The sequence below is a fragment of the Paroedura picta genome, chromosome 12, assembly GCF_049243985.1.
Source record: "Paroedura picta isolate Pp20150507F chromosome 12, Ppicta_v3.0, whole genome shotgun sequence".
NCBI lineage: Eukaryota > Metazoa > Chordata > Lepidosauria > Squamata > Gekkonidae > Paroedura > Paroedura picta.
The window spans coordinates 49,688,527-49,701,708 of NC_135380.1; the positions used below are offsets into that span (position 1 = coordinate 49,688,527).

Genomic DNA, 13,182 nt, shown 5'->3' on the forward strand with positions numbered 1-13,182 from the left:
GGCCCCGCGAGGAGCTGCGCGCCCAGAGGGGCGGGAGGCGCTTCCTCCGCTGCCGCCCTGCCCCCCCCCCGAGAACGCCCCCATATCCTGTGGCCTAATTCACACAAGAAGGGGGATGATGCAGAACTGGGAGGAATTGGTTGCCTTGTAATCTCCCCCTAAGAAGAGTCTCCAGTCTGATTTTCCCTTCGCATATCTGAGGACATGGCTCTGGAAAGCTCATCTGTAACCACTATGCCAAAATTCCCAAAGGTCAGTCCTCTCCCACACTCAACGAACATTCCACATCACAGGTTCTTGACACCCATATCTCCACACCCACGCCCTCATTTGCCACTACGCCACCACAACCTCCCACACAACACACATATTCAACCCCATGCCCTTACAGACTGGACAACTCCCCCCCCCCCTTCCTCTTCCCACTGCCAAGCTCTTATTCCGCCCGTTGTATCAGCTACAACAGGCTTTAATTCTAGTACCTTGAGTAAAATTTGGTTGGTCTTAAAAATGACACTGGACTCTAAATTTGTTGTGCTGCTTCAGACCAACACCCATCTGAATCTATATTTTCATTTAGTCATCCTGCATGTACTGTGGTTACATATCATGCTCAATAACCAGTGAGAGCACTGCAGAAATCATAGATCCACCGTTTTATGTTAGTGCCATGGCAAAAAAAAAAAAAACCAAAACATCGTTTGAAGAACAGATCCTCACAGTTTTTGCATTTGGTTGCCCATATTCACCGTCTAATCGCAAACCATGTCCATTGCAACAGGTTCCACAGCAAACAGGAATCCACATTTTTATGTTGAGGTCCCTCCAAATGCCAACACCTAATCACATATCACAGTCAGGTCTACGGATCATAGAACAAAACCTCCCATTTTGTGGCACCAGCAGGGTACAAATATTCCAGTGCAATAATGGATCCTCGTGTAGCCTATCAGTACATGCACAGCCTTCTCAGTTGGCGGATGGATGCTCCCTGTGGCTCTTTTGGTTTAAAAAGGGGGGCCTGTATAATTCTATATCGCATGGTCCCATTTAGAATCCTGTGTACAGTTTTGGGTGCCATATCTCTAAAAGAATTTGGAATAGCTAGGAACAGTCTGGAATGGTTGTTTTCTTTCATGGAGGGTACAGCTCAGGGAGGGATGCACAGGGATGGAGAAAGTGTTCACATTCCTTGCCAGCCAGATCAGCAAAATCAGTCCTGGTGATCAATGGGGTGACAAGTGTCACAACCAGATTAACCTTGCATATGGAAGTGAGCAACCAAAATAATTAAAGAGTTAAAACAGTTTTCTTTTGAGAAAAGGGTGATGTATGGGAATTATCAGCCGATTACAAAGTGACTAAATGGGGGCGGGGGTGGGGATGGGATGTGGACATCATAGAGGCTTCAAAATTATGCAGGGAGTGTGTGAGAGCCCAGTTGATTGCTCCCAATAAGCAGACTTCATTGAAGTTACAACAAAACAGGCATTATTCCAATAAAAAGAGACCACTCTGATCCTGCCACTTTCTAAAAATACTTGGCAGGCACCAGGAAAGGTGGCAGCAGGGGCCCTGGTACCTATGGACACCACTTGGGAGAGCACTGATTCAGAAGTTTGCAGTGAAAAAATCCATTGGCCAAAACGCTCACAACCCTATATTAATCATTACAAAAAACCACACACTGAGCAACCAACTTTCCCCTAAAACCATTTGTAGCTGAATCCTCTGTGTATCTTAGTGGCATCAGGAAGTTCCAGGTGCAGGTGCAATTCTAACACAGTGGAAGCTGTGGACATGAATGTTAATACAGAGTTCATGCTACTGCAGAACCATTTCACATACCTTTCTGTGGGTCATTCCATGGACATTGGTGTGATCTTACAATGTATTTTGGTCCATTTAACAGTCATGAGGACCAATGAGGATCAAAGCATTTAATAAAAGGTATGTTGGCAGTGCTGTTTGGTTTTTATGGTTCATTTGTGGTCAGGAATTGAAGTGTGACTTAATGGTGAGTTAAGGTCACCAAATATAAAAACTGCAAGGCTCCATGTTTTGGAAGAATGTTTTTACCTCATGGTTGTGGGACAAATCAATGTGATTTTTATGTTGCAAGCTCTGGCCATGGACAACATGTGGGGGTGGAGAATGAACATGGGGTGACCAAGAAAGCTGTGGGTGCATCAATCTTGTGGTGCAAACTGTGGCCTTGGGCATATGTGATTGGATGCTGAGTTTGGGTGACTCGGTGCACAAGCTCTGAGGATCCATTAGGATCCGTGCTTCGGAATAATGTTTTTACAGCATGGTGTCACCATGAAAAACTGGATCTGTGATTTTGTGGTTTGGGCTGTGGCCACAGACATGAACACTTATTTAAAGGTGAATGGAGGTGACCCAGTGTAAAAACCCTGAGGATCTCTTAGAATCATAGAATCATAGAGTTGGAAGGGGCCATACAGGCCATCTACTCCAACCCCCTCAACGCAGGATTAGCCCTAAGCATCCTAAAGCATCCAAGAAAAGTGTGTATCCAACCTTTGCTTGAAGACTGCTAGTGAGGGGGAGCTCACCACCTCCTTAGGCAGCCTATTCCACTGCTGAACTACTCTGACTGTGAAACTGTTTTTCCTGATATCTAGCCCATATCGTTGTACTTGAAGTTTAAACCCATTACTGCGTGTCTTCTCCTCTGCAGCCAATGGGAACAGCATCCTGCCCTCCTCCAAGTGACAACCTTTCAAATACTTAAAGAGGGCTATCATGTCCCCTCTCAACCTCCTTTTCTCCAGGCTGAACATTCCCAAGTCCGTCAACCTATCTTCATAGGGCTTGGTCCCTTGGCCCCAGATCATCTTCGTCGCTCTCCTCTGTACCCTTTCAATTTTATCTGCGTCCTTCTTGAAGTGAGGCCTCCAGAACTGCACACAGTACTCCAGGTGTGGTCTGACCAGTGCCGTATACAATGGGACTATGACATCTTGTGATTTTGATGTGATGCCCCTGTTGATACAGCTCAAAATGGCATTCGCCTTTTTTACTGCTGCATCACACTGCCTGCTCATGTTTAGTTTACAATCCACAAGTACCCCAAGGTCTCATTCACACACAGTGCTACCTAGAAGCGTATCCCCCATCCAGTAGGCATGCTTTTCATTTTTCTGACCCAGATGCAGAACTTTACACTTATCTTTATTAAATTGCATCTTGTTCTCATTTGCCCATTTTTCCATTGTGTTCAGATCTCGTTGAACTCTGTCTCTATCTTCCGGAGTATTTGCCAGTCCTCCCAATTTGGTGTCATCTGCAAACTTGATGAATAGTCCCTCTACCCCCTCATCTAGATCATTAATAAATATGTTAAAAAGTACCGGGCCAAGCACCGAGCCCTGAGGTACCCCACTACTCACCTCTCTCCAGTCTGATGAAACACCATTGACAACAAGTCTTTGAGTGCGGTTCTCTAACCAATTCCCTATCCACCTATCTGAATATCCAGATTGCAATCCTTCAACTTATCCATCAGAACATCATGGGGAACCTTGTCAAAAGCTTGTTGGAGACAAATCCATGCTGACAAATCCAAGGATCACCAAATTGTCCAGATGTTTGCAGATCGCTCCCTTTAATATCTGCTCCATTATCTTCCCCACAACAGAGGTCAGACTCACTGGTCTGTAGTTTCCCAGGTCATCCTTCCTCCCTTTTTTGAAGATTGGAATAACGTTTGCTCTTTTCCAGTCCTCCGGGACATCTCCAGTCCTTAAAGAGGTTCCGGAGATGATGGACAAGGGCTGTGCAAGTTCTCTGGAAAGTTCTTTGAGTACTCTCGGGTGCATTTCATCAGGACCAGGGGATTTGAACTCATCCAGTGCAGCTAAATGCCTCTCTATTAGGATCTGTGCTTTGGAATCATGTTTTTACAGCATGGTGACACTATGAAAGATTTTTGCAGTGCAAACTGTGGTCATGGACATGATATATGATTTGATGGTGAATTTGGGGTGACTCAATGCACAACCCCTGAGGATCCATCAAGATTCAAATTTTGGTCCATGAATCCATAATAACCCATGAAGGCATGGGCATCAGAGGGACTACATCCGCTGGTTACACCAATGTTGTTCAGATGTGGTGGTGTATCTTCCAACGCTGGCATTCAATCTCTGCTGGCATCTCATATATTAACAAGAAGGTTTTCCCTGTTAAAGAAGTTAAAGCAGTGACTCTGAAGCCACCTGTAGCTCTTCTGAGCACCACTCCCCACCGTGGCACCTGCTCCATGCTTCAGGTAAATGTATCGCCTGGTAGGGCTTTTGGCTGGCAGGTGGTTTTGTCTGGTGCCTGCAGACAAATGACTAAGCTGGGAGGCTCCCAGAGATATAAGGTGGGTTGGCAATCATTACAGGTATGGTTCTCTGTGAGCCAGTGTGAGCACCACTGGGTTGAGTTTGGAGCTTTCTGTTTTGGGGAGGGGGTGGAGATGAAGGGGGTGGGCACTTTTTAAATTTATTTTCAGGGGAAAAGACCATTCATTCCTTTTGCTCGGGGGGGGGGGGGGGGGCTCAGTGATCGGCAGGGGCCTCAGCACCACCTGGGGAACTGCCTGCCACAGGAGCCACTGATGGCAGCTTCAAAGGAGAATGAGACAGACTGATGGGCAGCAGGTCCCAATGTTGCCTCCGGATAGATTGAGGTTGGCTCGGGAGGCAGGACTGGACCAGGCCGCCATGCTGCAGTCAAATCCCGACTAGGCTGCCTTGGAGGATGGGGCAAAAATGACAATTGGTACAAAGCACAGGAGCAAGACAACTGTAGGCCACTGGTCAGAGTGGTGATCTGTGCCTTTTCCTTGGACGTCTATCCTCTTCCAGGCTCAGGTCAAGGTCCCTGAACACCCCAGGACCAGGATGGCCAAGGGATGGTACAGTTCCAGGTAGATCAACCCCTTGTCTCAGATGTTTGGGGAGGGAGTTGCCATTTTAGCTCTGAATTTGTCTTATATTTCATAATAATAACAGCCATATTTTTTAAAGGGTGGATGGAGTTTGCTGCTCTTCCAGTTTTGGGGTCAGAAAGAAATGTGACATGCCAGGAACCTTCCACGCACTGGGATAACTCCCTGGTTCCATTTTTCAGTCTCCCGCTTAAATCAGGCCTTTTAGGAACAATCCCGGCTCCCTGATTATCGTACATGTTTGATACACGCTGCAGTTTTAGGCATGTGCAGTACATATACCTACTGCTGTCTCATTAGAGCGTAATGTGGTGAAGCTGTCATGATGCAGTCAGAAATTGTTTAGGTTGAGTTTAATATCGCAGTTTGACCAGCATCCCCAAAGGGTGTGTGCGTACACTGACCGAGCATCCTGGCAGAGGGGGAACCCTGGAGGAGACTGACAGCAAAATGCCAAGCAGGGTTGAAACCTCTGAGAATGGACGTCGGTGGGCTTAGAAGCACGTGACTCAGTTTAGGATGGCCATGCGAGGGTCGCGCTAAAGGTCATTCACACAGACAGTGAAACCTCAGGATTTCTCACTAGGGGTTGCTTGTCCCTGAATCAGATTCTTTTGGGAAGAAGGTTCCCCTCCCCTCCCCGCTCTCCTCCCCACAATGTTGTGGAACATTCATGCACTTCCCAAGTTTTCTTCCATTTTTCTTCAATCCGTCTCAGACCCACTTGGCTTCAAAGCCCGGATGCTGCCGTGGGGGGTGGGAAACTCCAGATTTCCTCCTCCTCCCCTCCCCGCAGCAGCCATTTCCCCCCTCCCCTGCCACTCAGGTGTCTTTTGGGTTGTTAAAAAATCCTTTATCAAATATTGATATAGGAACCTGTATAACAGATTTTTTAAAAGGTAAGTCTCCTTTCCCCCTCATATTGCCATAAGGAAAGGAGCTAGAGATTTACCTTTTAAAATGAAAACGAGGCATTCAGAGCACCCGATACACAGATAGTTACAGAGTTGCAAGAACGGACACTTGCTGACATTTCTGAAGTGAGAAAGCCCCGGGGGGGGGGGTGAGGAGAGGGTGGCTCCTGCTGGGAACAGGGGCAGGGAAACTGGGGGGAAGCATGCTGCCATGCAGGTGCACAGTGGGCACCAGGTGTCCCAGCAGCAAAGGAAAAACCACACAAGCTGAACCCCTTGTCCCCTTCCAGGACGACTAGTCCCTAGAGTTTCTGAAGCTGTACGAAGTGGGGAGGGGCGGCTGCCGGTCTGCAGGAGGCTTCTCTGTTCTGTTGGAGAATCCACCCCGTCAGCGTCTCCCCTGCAGCTCAGCTTCCAAGGCAGCCATTTCCTCCACAATAATGACATCACCCCCCTGGGGCTTTAGTTGCCCTCCACAATCCAGTAGTCCGCTCGGAAATGGATATTGGCAAAGCCTTTGTTAAATTCAATCTCTGCCCGGTTCCCGGTTGATTGCCAGTAAAAGAGCCGGTTCCCAGAGAAGACCGATGTCTTCATGTTGTTCACATCTCGAATCTAAAGAAAGGGAGGAGTCGGTCAGCCAATCAGCCCTGTCTGGTGAAGCTGGATGCAGAAGTGGCACCTCACCCACACTCAGCAGGGTCAGCCCTGGCCAATACTCAGAAAAGAGACCACCGAGCGGGTCGGGCGTCACTGCGCAGGCCATGGCAATCTAGCCCTGGATGTCTCTGGCCTTCAAAAACCCACCAGGGTCTCTACAGCTGCACAGCACTTCCCACCCACCAGCATCTGACAGGGCTGCTGAAGAGATCCCTGGGAAAGCAGGTGGGAGACACTTCGGAGCCTTCAGCTGCCCAATGAAAATCCTCACTGCTGCCTTCGGGTGGGAAGGAGTATATGCGGTGCTCTCACCAAGATGTAATGGGAGTACGCTTGGTCGTCCTGGGCACTCGGAGCTACGTGCACGGCGTGGATGGCTATGCGGTGCCGAGGAGCCACGTCAATGAAGGTCCTGCATGCTACTTGTGTGCCCACGCCAGCTGATGCAGCAGGGCTTCTGATTTCTCCTCGGGGACCAAAGAGCTGCATGTCACAATCTGGGGTGGCAAGAACAGAAGAAGGGTTGGTTCTTATATGCCGCTTTTCTCCACCCAAAGGAGGCTCAAAGCGTCTTACAGTCGCCTTCCCTTTCCTCTCCCCACAACAGACACCCTGTGAGGTGGGTGAGGCTGAGAGAGCCCTGATGTCACTGCTCGGTCAGAACAGTTTTATCAGTGCCGTGGCGAGCCCAAGGTCACCCAGCTGGTTGCATGTGGGGGAGGAGTGGGGAATCAAACCCCGCTCGCCAGATTAGAAGTCGACACTCCTAAACACAACACCAAACTGGGGTGGTTGTGAGGTCGGGTCGGGTCAGGTCTGCACCCACCTGCTGCAGATGGGGACCTCTGCTAACAAGTTGCCACAGTTCTTCTGCCTGGTGAGGCTCTGGCTGAGACCCTAGCTCAACTCTGGGGAGGCTGCCCTAGAGCCCTTGGTGCCCCTGTGGGAGTTGGGTAGGCAGCGCTTCTCAGGCAGGGCACAGGTTTCCTTGCAGCGGTGGGGGAAAGGGCTGCCAGCTCTAGGTTGGGGAATTCCTAGAATCAGGCAGTGGAGCCTGGGGAGGGCAAGTTTGGGGTAGGGGAGGGGAAGGAGCTGGTCCCTGGGGGGAATGCTGTAGAGTCAGCCATTTAGGCAGGAAGATTCTGTTGACGCCCAGGCAGATCCTGCGAAACCAGACGCCGGTATCCAAACCATTTGGCTTCTTCCTCTAACCCCAAAGCTCCGCTTTGACTTCAGAAACAGCAGCATTGGTTTCATGGTAGCACACCTTGGTGGTATCTCTTCTTTGCCACGGTGCTGCTGTACTGAAGGACAACTCCATGGCTGGGCAGCAGGAGGCGCTGTCTCACCATCAGGGTGTTGGTCCGGGCATTTATGAGAGAGAGTGTCAACCTCTTGCAGCCGATCCGCCACATCATTCGGCTGGAAAACACCAGCAGCTCTCCTGGAACCAAAGACACCAAAGGGCTCAGGTCAGCCGTCTCCTCCTCAGTGCTCCAGAGCTCAGCAGCACCAGCACCTTGAAGGTCACGAAACAGCACTTGTTATTGTTGCCAACCTCCAGGTGTGGGCTAGAGCAGTGGTCCCCAACCTTTTTGTCACCGGGGACCACTCAACGCTTGACAATTTTACTGAGGCCCGGTGGGGGGGGGGGGGTAGTTTACTCCTCTACTCTCAACCACTGCCCTAATGCTCTCTGGTCGCTATGGTAATGTTTAAACATCCCTTCAAAATAAGATACAGACACGCCACAACAATGAAGTGTGTTGTAAAGGGCTGGGGGGGGATGAAGTAAAGGGGTGGGGGAGGGGGAGAAGGCGTCTTTCGGGGCCCACCTCCAATTAGTCGAAGGACCACATGTGGTCTGCGGCACACAGGTTGGGGATCGCAAGGCTAGAGGTCTCCTGGGATTACAACTGATCTCCAGCGAAAAAGATCAGTTCTCCTGGAGGAAATGGCTAGTTTGAAAAGTCACCTCTCTGGCACCGTAGCCCAGGAATCTTCAACTTTCAACCATACCAAACTTGCATGCTATTATCGCAAAAAGAGCCAGCTTTTGACTGGCCCAGAATTCTTTATCAAGTTGGATATTAGGTTAAAAAAAAAACCAAAAGTGCAGAGGGTGTTAAATGTTTCAGGGCCTGTGGAGAATTCTCCCTCCCCAATTTGGTGTAATGTACTGGAATGTACACAAGAGAATGAGCCTCTTGTGGCGCAGAGTGGTAAGGCAGCCGTCTGAAAGCTTTGCCCATGAGGCTGGGAGTTCAATCCCAGCAGCCGGCTCAAGGTTGACTCAGCCTTCCATCCTTCCGAGGTCGGTAAAATGAGTACCCAGCTTGCTGGGGGGTAAACGGTCATGACTGGGGAAGGCACTGGCAAACCACCCCGTATTGAGTCTGCCATGAAAACGCTAGAGGGCGTCACCCCAAGGGTCAGACATGACTCGGTGCTTGCACAGGGGATACCTTTACCTTTACCTTTACTGGAATGTACCAAATGCAGTAGTATTGGTCTACCTCAAAGGATTGTTGCGAAGCCTGTGGGCACCTTTGGAATTCAGGCACAGGGCGGTGGATATAACCACAAAACGACTGCCCAAGGAGGTGGAGCCACTCATAACTGTGCTGCCCCATAGAGGAAGCCCAATCACTGGGTAGAAAGGACTGCCAAACTCCAGGGGGGAACGTAGTAATTTACACCTTCTCCCTGTCCTGTCAAGAGCCGCTGGCCGTTTGTATATGATTACTAAGAAGGTTTAAAAGAAGCTGTTGGATAATGATTCATTGCATTAATATGAGCCAACCCCACGATGTTCTGATGGATAAGTTGAAGGACTGCAATCTGGATTTTCAGATAGTTAGGTGGATAGGGAATTGGTTAGAGAACGACACTCAAAGAGTTGTTGTCAATGGTGTTTCATCAGACTGGAGAGAGGTGAGTAGCGGGGTACCTCAGGGCTCGGTGCTCAGCCCGGTACTTTTTAACATATTTATTAATGATCTAGATGAGGGGGTGGAGGGACTACTCATCAAGTTTGCAGATGACACCAAATTGGGAGGACTGGCAAATACTCCAGAAGATAGAGACAGAGTTCAACGAGATCTGAACACAATGGAAAAATGGGCAAATGAGAACAAGATGCAATTTAATAAAGATAAGTGTAAAGTTCTGCATCTGGGTCAGAAAAATGAAAAGCATGCCTACTGGATGGGGGATACGCTTCTAGGTAACACTGTGTGTGAGCAAGACCTTGGGGTACTTGTGGATTGTAAACTAAGCATGAGCAGGCAGTGTGATGCAGCGGTAAAAAAGGCAAATGCCATTTTGGGCTGTATCAACAGGGGCATCACATCAAAATCACAAGATGTCATAGTCCCATTGTATACGGCACTGGTCAGACCACACCTGGAGTACTGTGTGCAGTTCTGGAGGCCTCACTTCAAGAAGGACGTCGATAAAATTGAAAGGGTACAGAGGAGAGCAACGAAGATGATCTGGGGCCAAGGGACCAAGCCCTATGAAGATAGGTTGAGGGACTTGGGAATCTTCAGCCTGGAGAAAAGGAGGTTGAGAGGGGACACGATAGCCCTCTTTAAGTATTTGAGATGTTGTCATTTGGAGGAGGGCAGGATGCTGTTCCCATTGGCTGCAGAGGAAAGGACACGCAGTAATGGGTTTAAACTACAAGTACAACAATATAGGCTAGATATCAGGAAAAAAAATTTCACAGTCTGGGTAGTTCAGCAGTGGAATAGGCTGCCTAAGGAGGTGGTGAGCTCCCCCTCACTGGCAGTCTTCAAGCAAAGGTTGGATACACACTTTTCTTGGATGCTTTAGGATGCTTAGGGCTAATCTGGCGTAGAGCAGGGGGTTGGACTAGATGGCCTGTATGGCCCCTTCCAACTCTATGATTCTATGATGATTCTATGATTCTATCTTACTAGGTGAAGCATCAAGGGCACTCAAAATATTGCTGTATTGTGACCAGTTGGTTGGGCCTAGTAACAAGTATTAAACAAGTGTCATTTCTATGGATTCAACATGGCTGCCTCTAATCTTTGCCAACATTGGAGAGTTCCAAGAATCCTGGAGAATTTGCAGTTTTAGATACACAAAGAAAACCTCTGTTCAGGGCTATAGGCCCCCACCCCTAAGCCACAATTCCCATCATCCTTTATGTGTTCCTGCCTCACATTCTGGGCAGGAACCAGTTAATGCACACTGAAGAGGCAATGTGGCATCTGGGATCGGAGAGGCTATGCGCAGACTATGGATCCAGTTGCTGTGCTTCTGGTGTGCATGAGGAGTCAGCCCCTGTGGTGCTTCTGTCTCTGGCTGAAGATGCTTGGGGTGTGCTTTACAGTTACTAACGAATGAGATCTGGCAAGTAGACTACAGCCCCAGAGGGAGCTTCAGGCTGACTCGGACACTCACCTATGCTGCAGTTGAGGGAGCTCCCCAGCACCTGAACTGTGACGACCTCTCCCAAGGGACGGCCGATGGCAATGGTACAATCACTGGCTTGCAGGGCGGTCATGTTGATCAATCCAGTGGAACTGAGGAACAGTCGCCCACAGAGGCCTGCATGCAAAAATGGAAGCCAGCAGGTTAGAGATGCAGGCTGAGGCAGAGCAAATGGAAAGCAGCTCCAGCCAGCCCTGACTGATCTCAAGCAATGGGAGTGTGTGTGTGTGTGTGTGTGTGTGTGTGTGCGCGCGCACTGCTGCACCTTGCATCACCTGATCCCCAATGGCCCAGATCCGAAGCATAGCCGTGCCCTGACAATCTAGTACAAAGGTATAGAGAGGAAGAAGTGAGCAATCGGGCCTCGGCCCCTGGTTGCAGTGAACCCGAAAGGACATTACTTAGTGAATTGAATACATGAAACCTCATTGATGACTCATTAGAAATGGGCTGCCCCAGATTGGAGAAGTGCCCTTGGACATATTTACATGTTCCACTTTGAACACGAGCATCAAAGGACCAGAGTAACTGACAGCCCCAGCAGACGGAGAGGGGCGGGCAACAGACAAGGAGGCGGCAGCTGCTAAGTGAAGACTGGTGGCACTAAATCCAGAAAAGGAACAGCTGGAGAAAGGGAGAAAGACCAAAGGAATTATGGTGCAATTCTCAACAAGCAGGGCTTGAAAATTAGGCCTAGTTAGTTTTGGGACTCTGAGGCTTTTCTGCAGAGCATTCTAGGGTGGAGTCTGCACGGGGCCTTTTATCCAGTCCCACTCCAAATAAATCCCTGCCATCTACACTGAATTCAATTTCCATTTTGATTCTGGGTGTTTTAAATTTTCCTTCTGCAACATGCATGATTGAGCCTTTCCCCCGCAATATCCAGGAGCGGATATAACTCGGTATAACTGATCAAACTGCTTTGAGGGCTCCCAGTATTAAAGTGTAGTTCTGTGTTTTGCCAGATTAACGTCCTACCCGCTGAGGTAGAGAAGCTGTCTGTCCCTGATTGGCTGAGCATCACTTCAAAGACTTCCTAGTTCTCTGTTGCAAAACTTTCCTCCCAAGATTTATTTTTGCCCTCCTTGTGAAATCTGTTTTAATGTGACTGCGTTCCAGAATCCCACACTTTTCTCAGCAGAGATTTGCCTTGTTCTGTGAGGCTGCTGCTGGCTTGGCTCAGCTCCCCCCCCCCCCCACCCGCTCACCCCTTCAAGAAAGGAAAGAGACAAGCAGCCTCAAGTACAGAAGGGTTTCTATTTCAATGTCTGTTTCAAGTAGAGTTTCACTTGGGCTCAATGCAACCCAAACTTTAAAAAGGAAATGAGGTTGTTGTCCTTTACCCTGTCCCACTGACCGCCTCCATCTGGATCCCCATAAAAACAAACCATGCTACCCAAGTGCACTCACCCGTATTCTCTTCCCCTGCTGTTTTCTCCTGCTGTTTCCCAAAAGGAGCTGCTTCTGTAGGCCATGGGAGATGCAGGGCATTCTCTCCTGGGACTTTGGGGCTGGCAGTGGCTCCTGTTGCCATTTGCTCATCCCCTGGTGTTGGAGTCCAATTCTCCCACCTGAGGGGCATGTCTGTCATGGCTTGTTCCTGGCAGGGGCCCAGGGAGCACCTCCTCACCATCACAGGCTTGGGGGAATGCATGCACAGGATGGGGTTCACTGGAGCTCCCATTTGGGGACTGACGCAAAAATCTTCCCGGGTCTGGATGCCGTCCCCACAAGACACAGAACACTGGCAAAGGAGAAGCTCAGTTCTTAAATGCACATAAGCCAGGTACACCATGACCCTTGTCACAAAGTACTCCCACCCTCAGCCCCTTTAACTGCCAGAAGAGGCTGCTGAATACTTGGAGGCCAAGAGCTGGATTCAAGATTGGCTCCTAAAACTCAGCCCAGTTCTTTTTCTTTTTTTAATACATTATATTTTTTAAGCACAGATTATTGATAAAACTTGCATTACAATATTGTTACATTCTCCTTATTATTACTTAATAACAATTATTTGGATTCTGTCTTGCCTCATACATCAATTTTAAATCCAACATACTACATAAAACATTAATAGAAAATATTTTTTAAAATTATAAAAAAGAACTCCATCTCAGGGGTGGGCAAACTGTGGTCCTCCAGATGTCCATGGACTACAATTCCCATGAGCCCCTGCCAGTG

General features: G+C 48.8%; 1 protein-coding gene across 6 annotated transcripts in view; it reads right to left on the reverse strand.

Annotated features, from left to right (window-relative positions):
• Nucleotides 1-5,284: 5,284 nt before the first annotated feature.
• Nucleotides 5,285-13,182, reverse strand: part of ADAMTS13 (ADAM metallopeptidase with thrombospondin type 1 motif 13) — an 89,651-nt gene continuing 81,753 nt past the window's right edge. For 4 of the 6 annotated variants that reach the window (XM_077306739.1, XM_077306740.1, XM_077306743.1 and 1 more), the window contains 5 exons: nucleotides 12,412-12,745; nucleotides 10,972-11,118; nucleotides 7,805-7,981; nucleotides 6,850-7,034; nucleotides 5,286-6,492 (listed from right to left, as the gene is read on the reverse strand). In XM_077306739.1, the coding sequence (XP_077162854.1) occupies nucleotides 6,340-6,492; nucleotides 6,850-7,034; nucleotides 7,805-7,981; nucleotides 10,972-11,118; nucleotides 12,412-12,745 (996 nt within the window). In that variant the 3' untranslated portion in view covers nucleotides 5,286-6,339. Of the gene's footprint in view, nucleotides 6,493-6,849; nucleotides 7,035-7,804; nucleotides 7,982-9,932; nucleotides 10,184-10,971; nucleotides 11,119-12,411; nucleotides 12,746-13,182 lie in introns of those variants that run through there. The other 2 variants (XM_077306741.1, XM_077306744.1) reach the window with 2 other exon arrangements.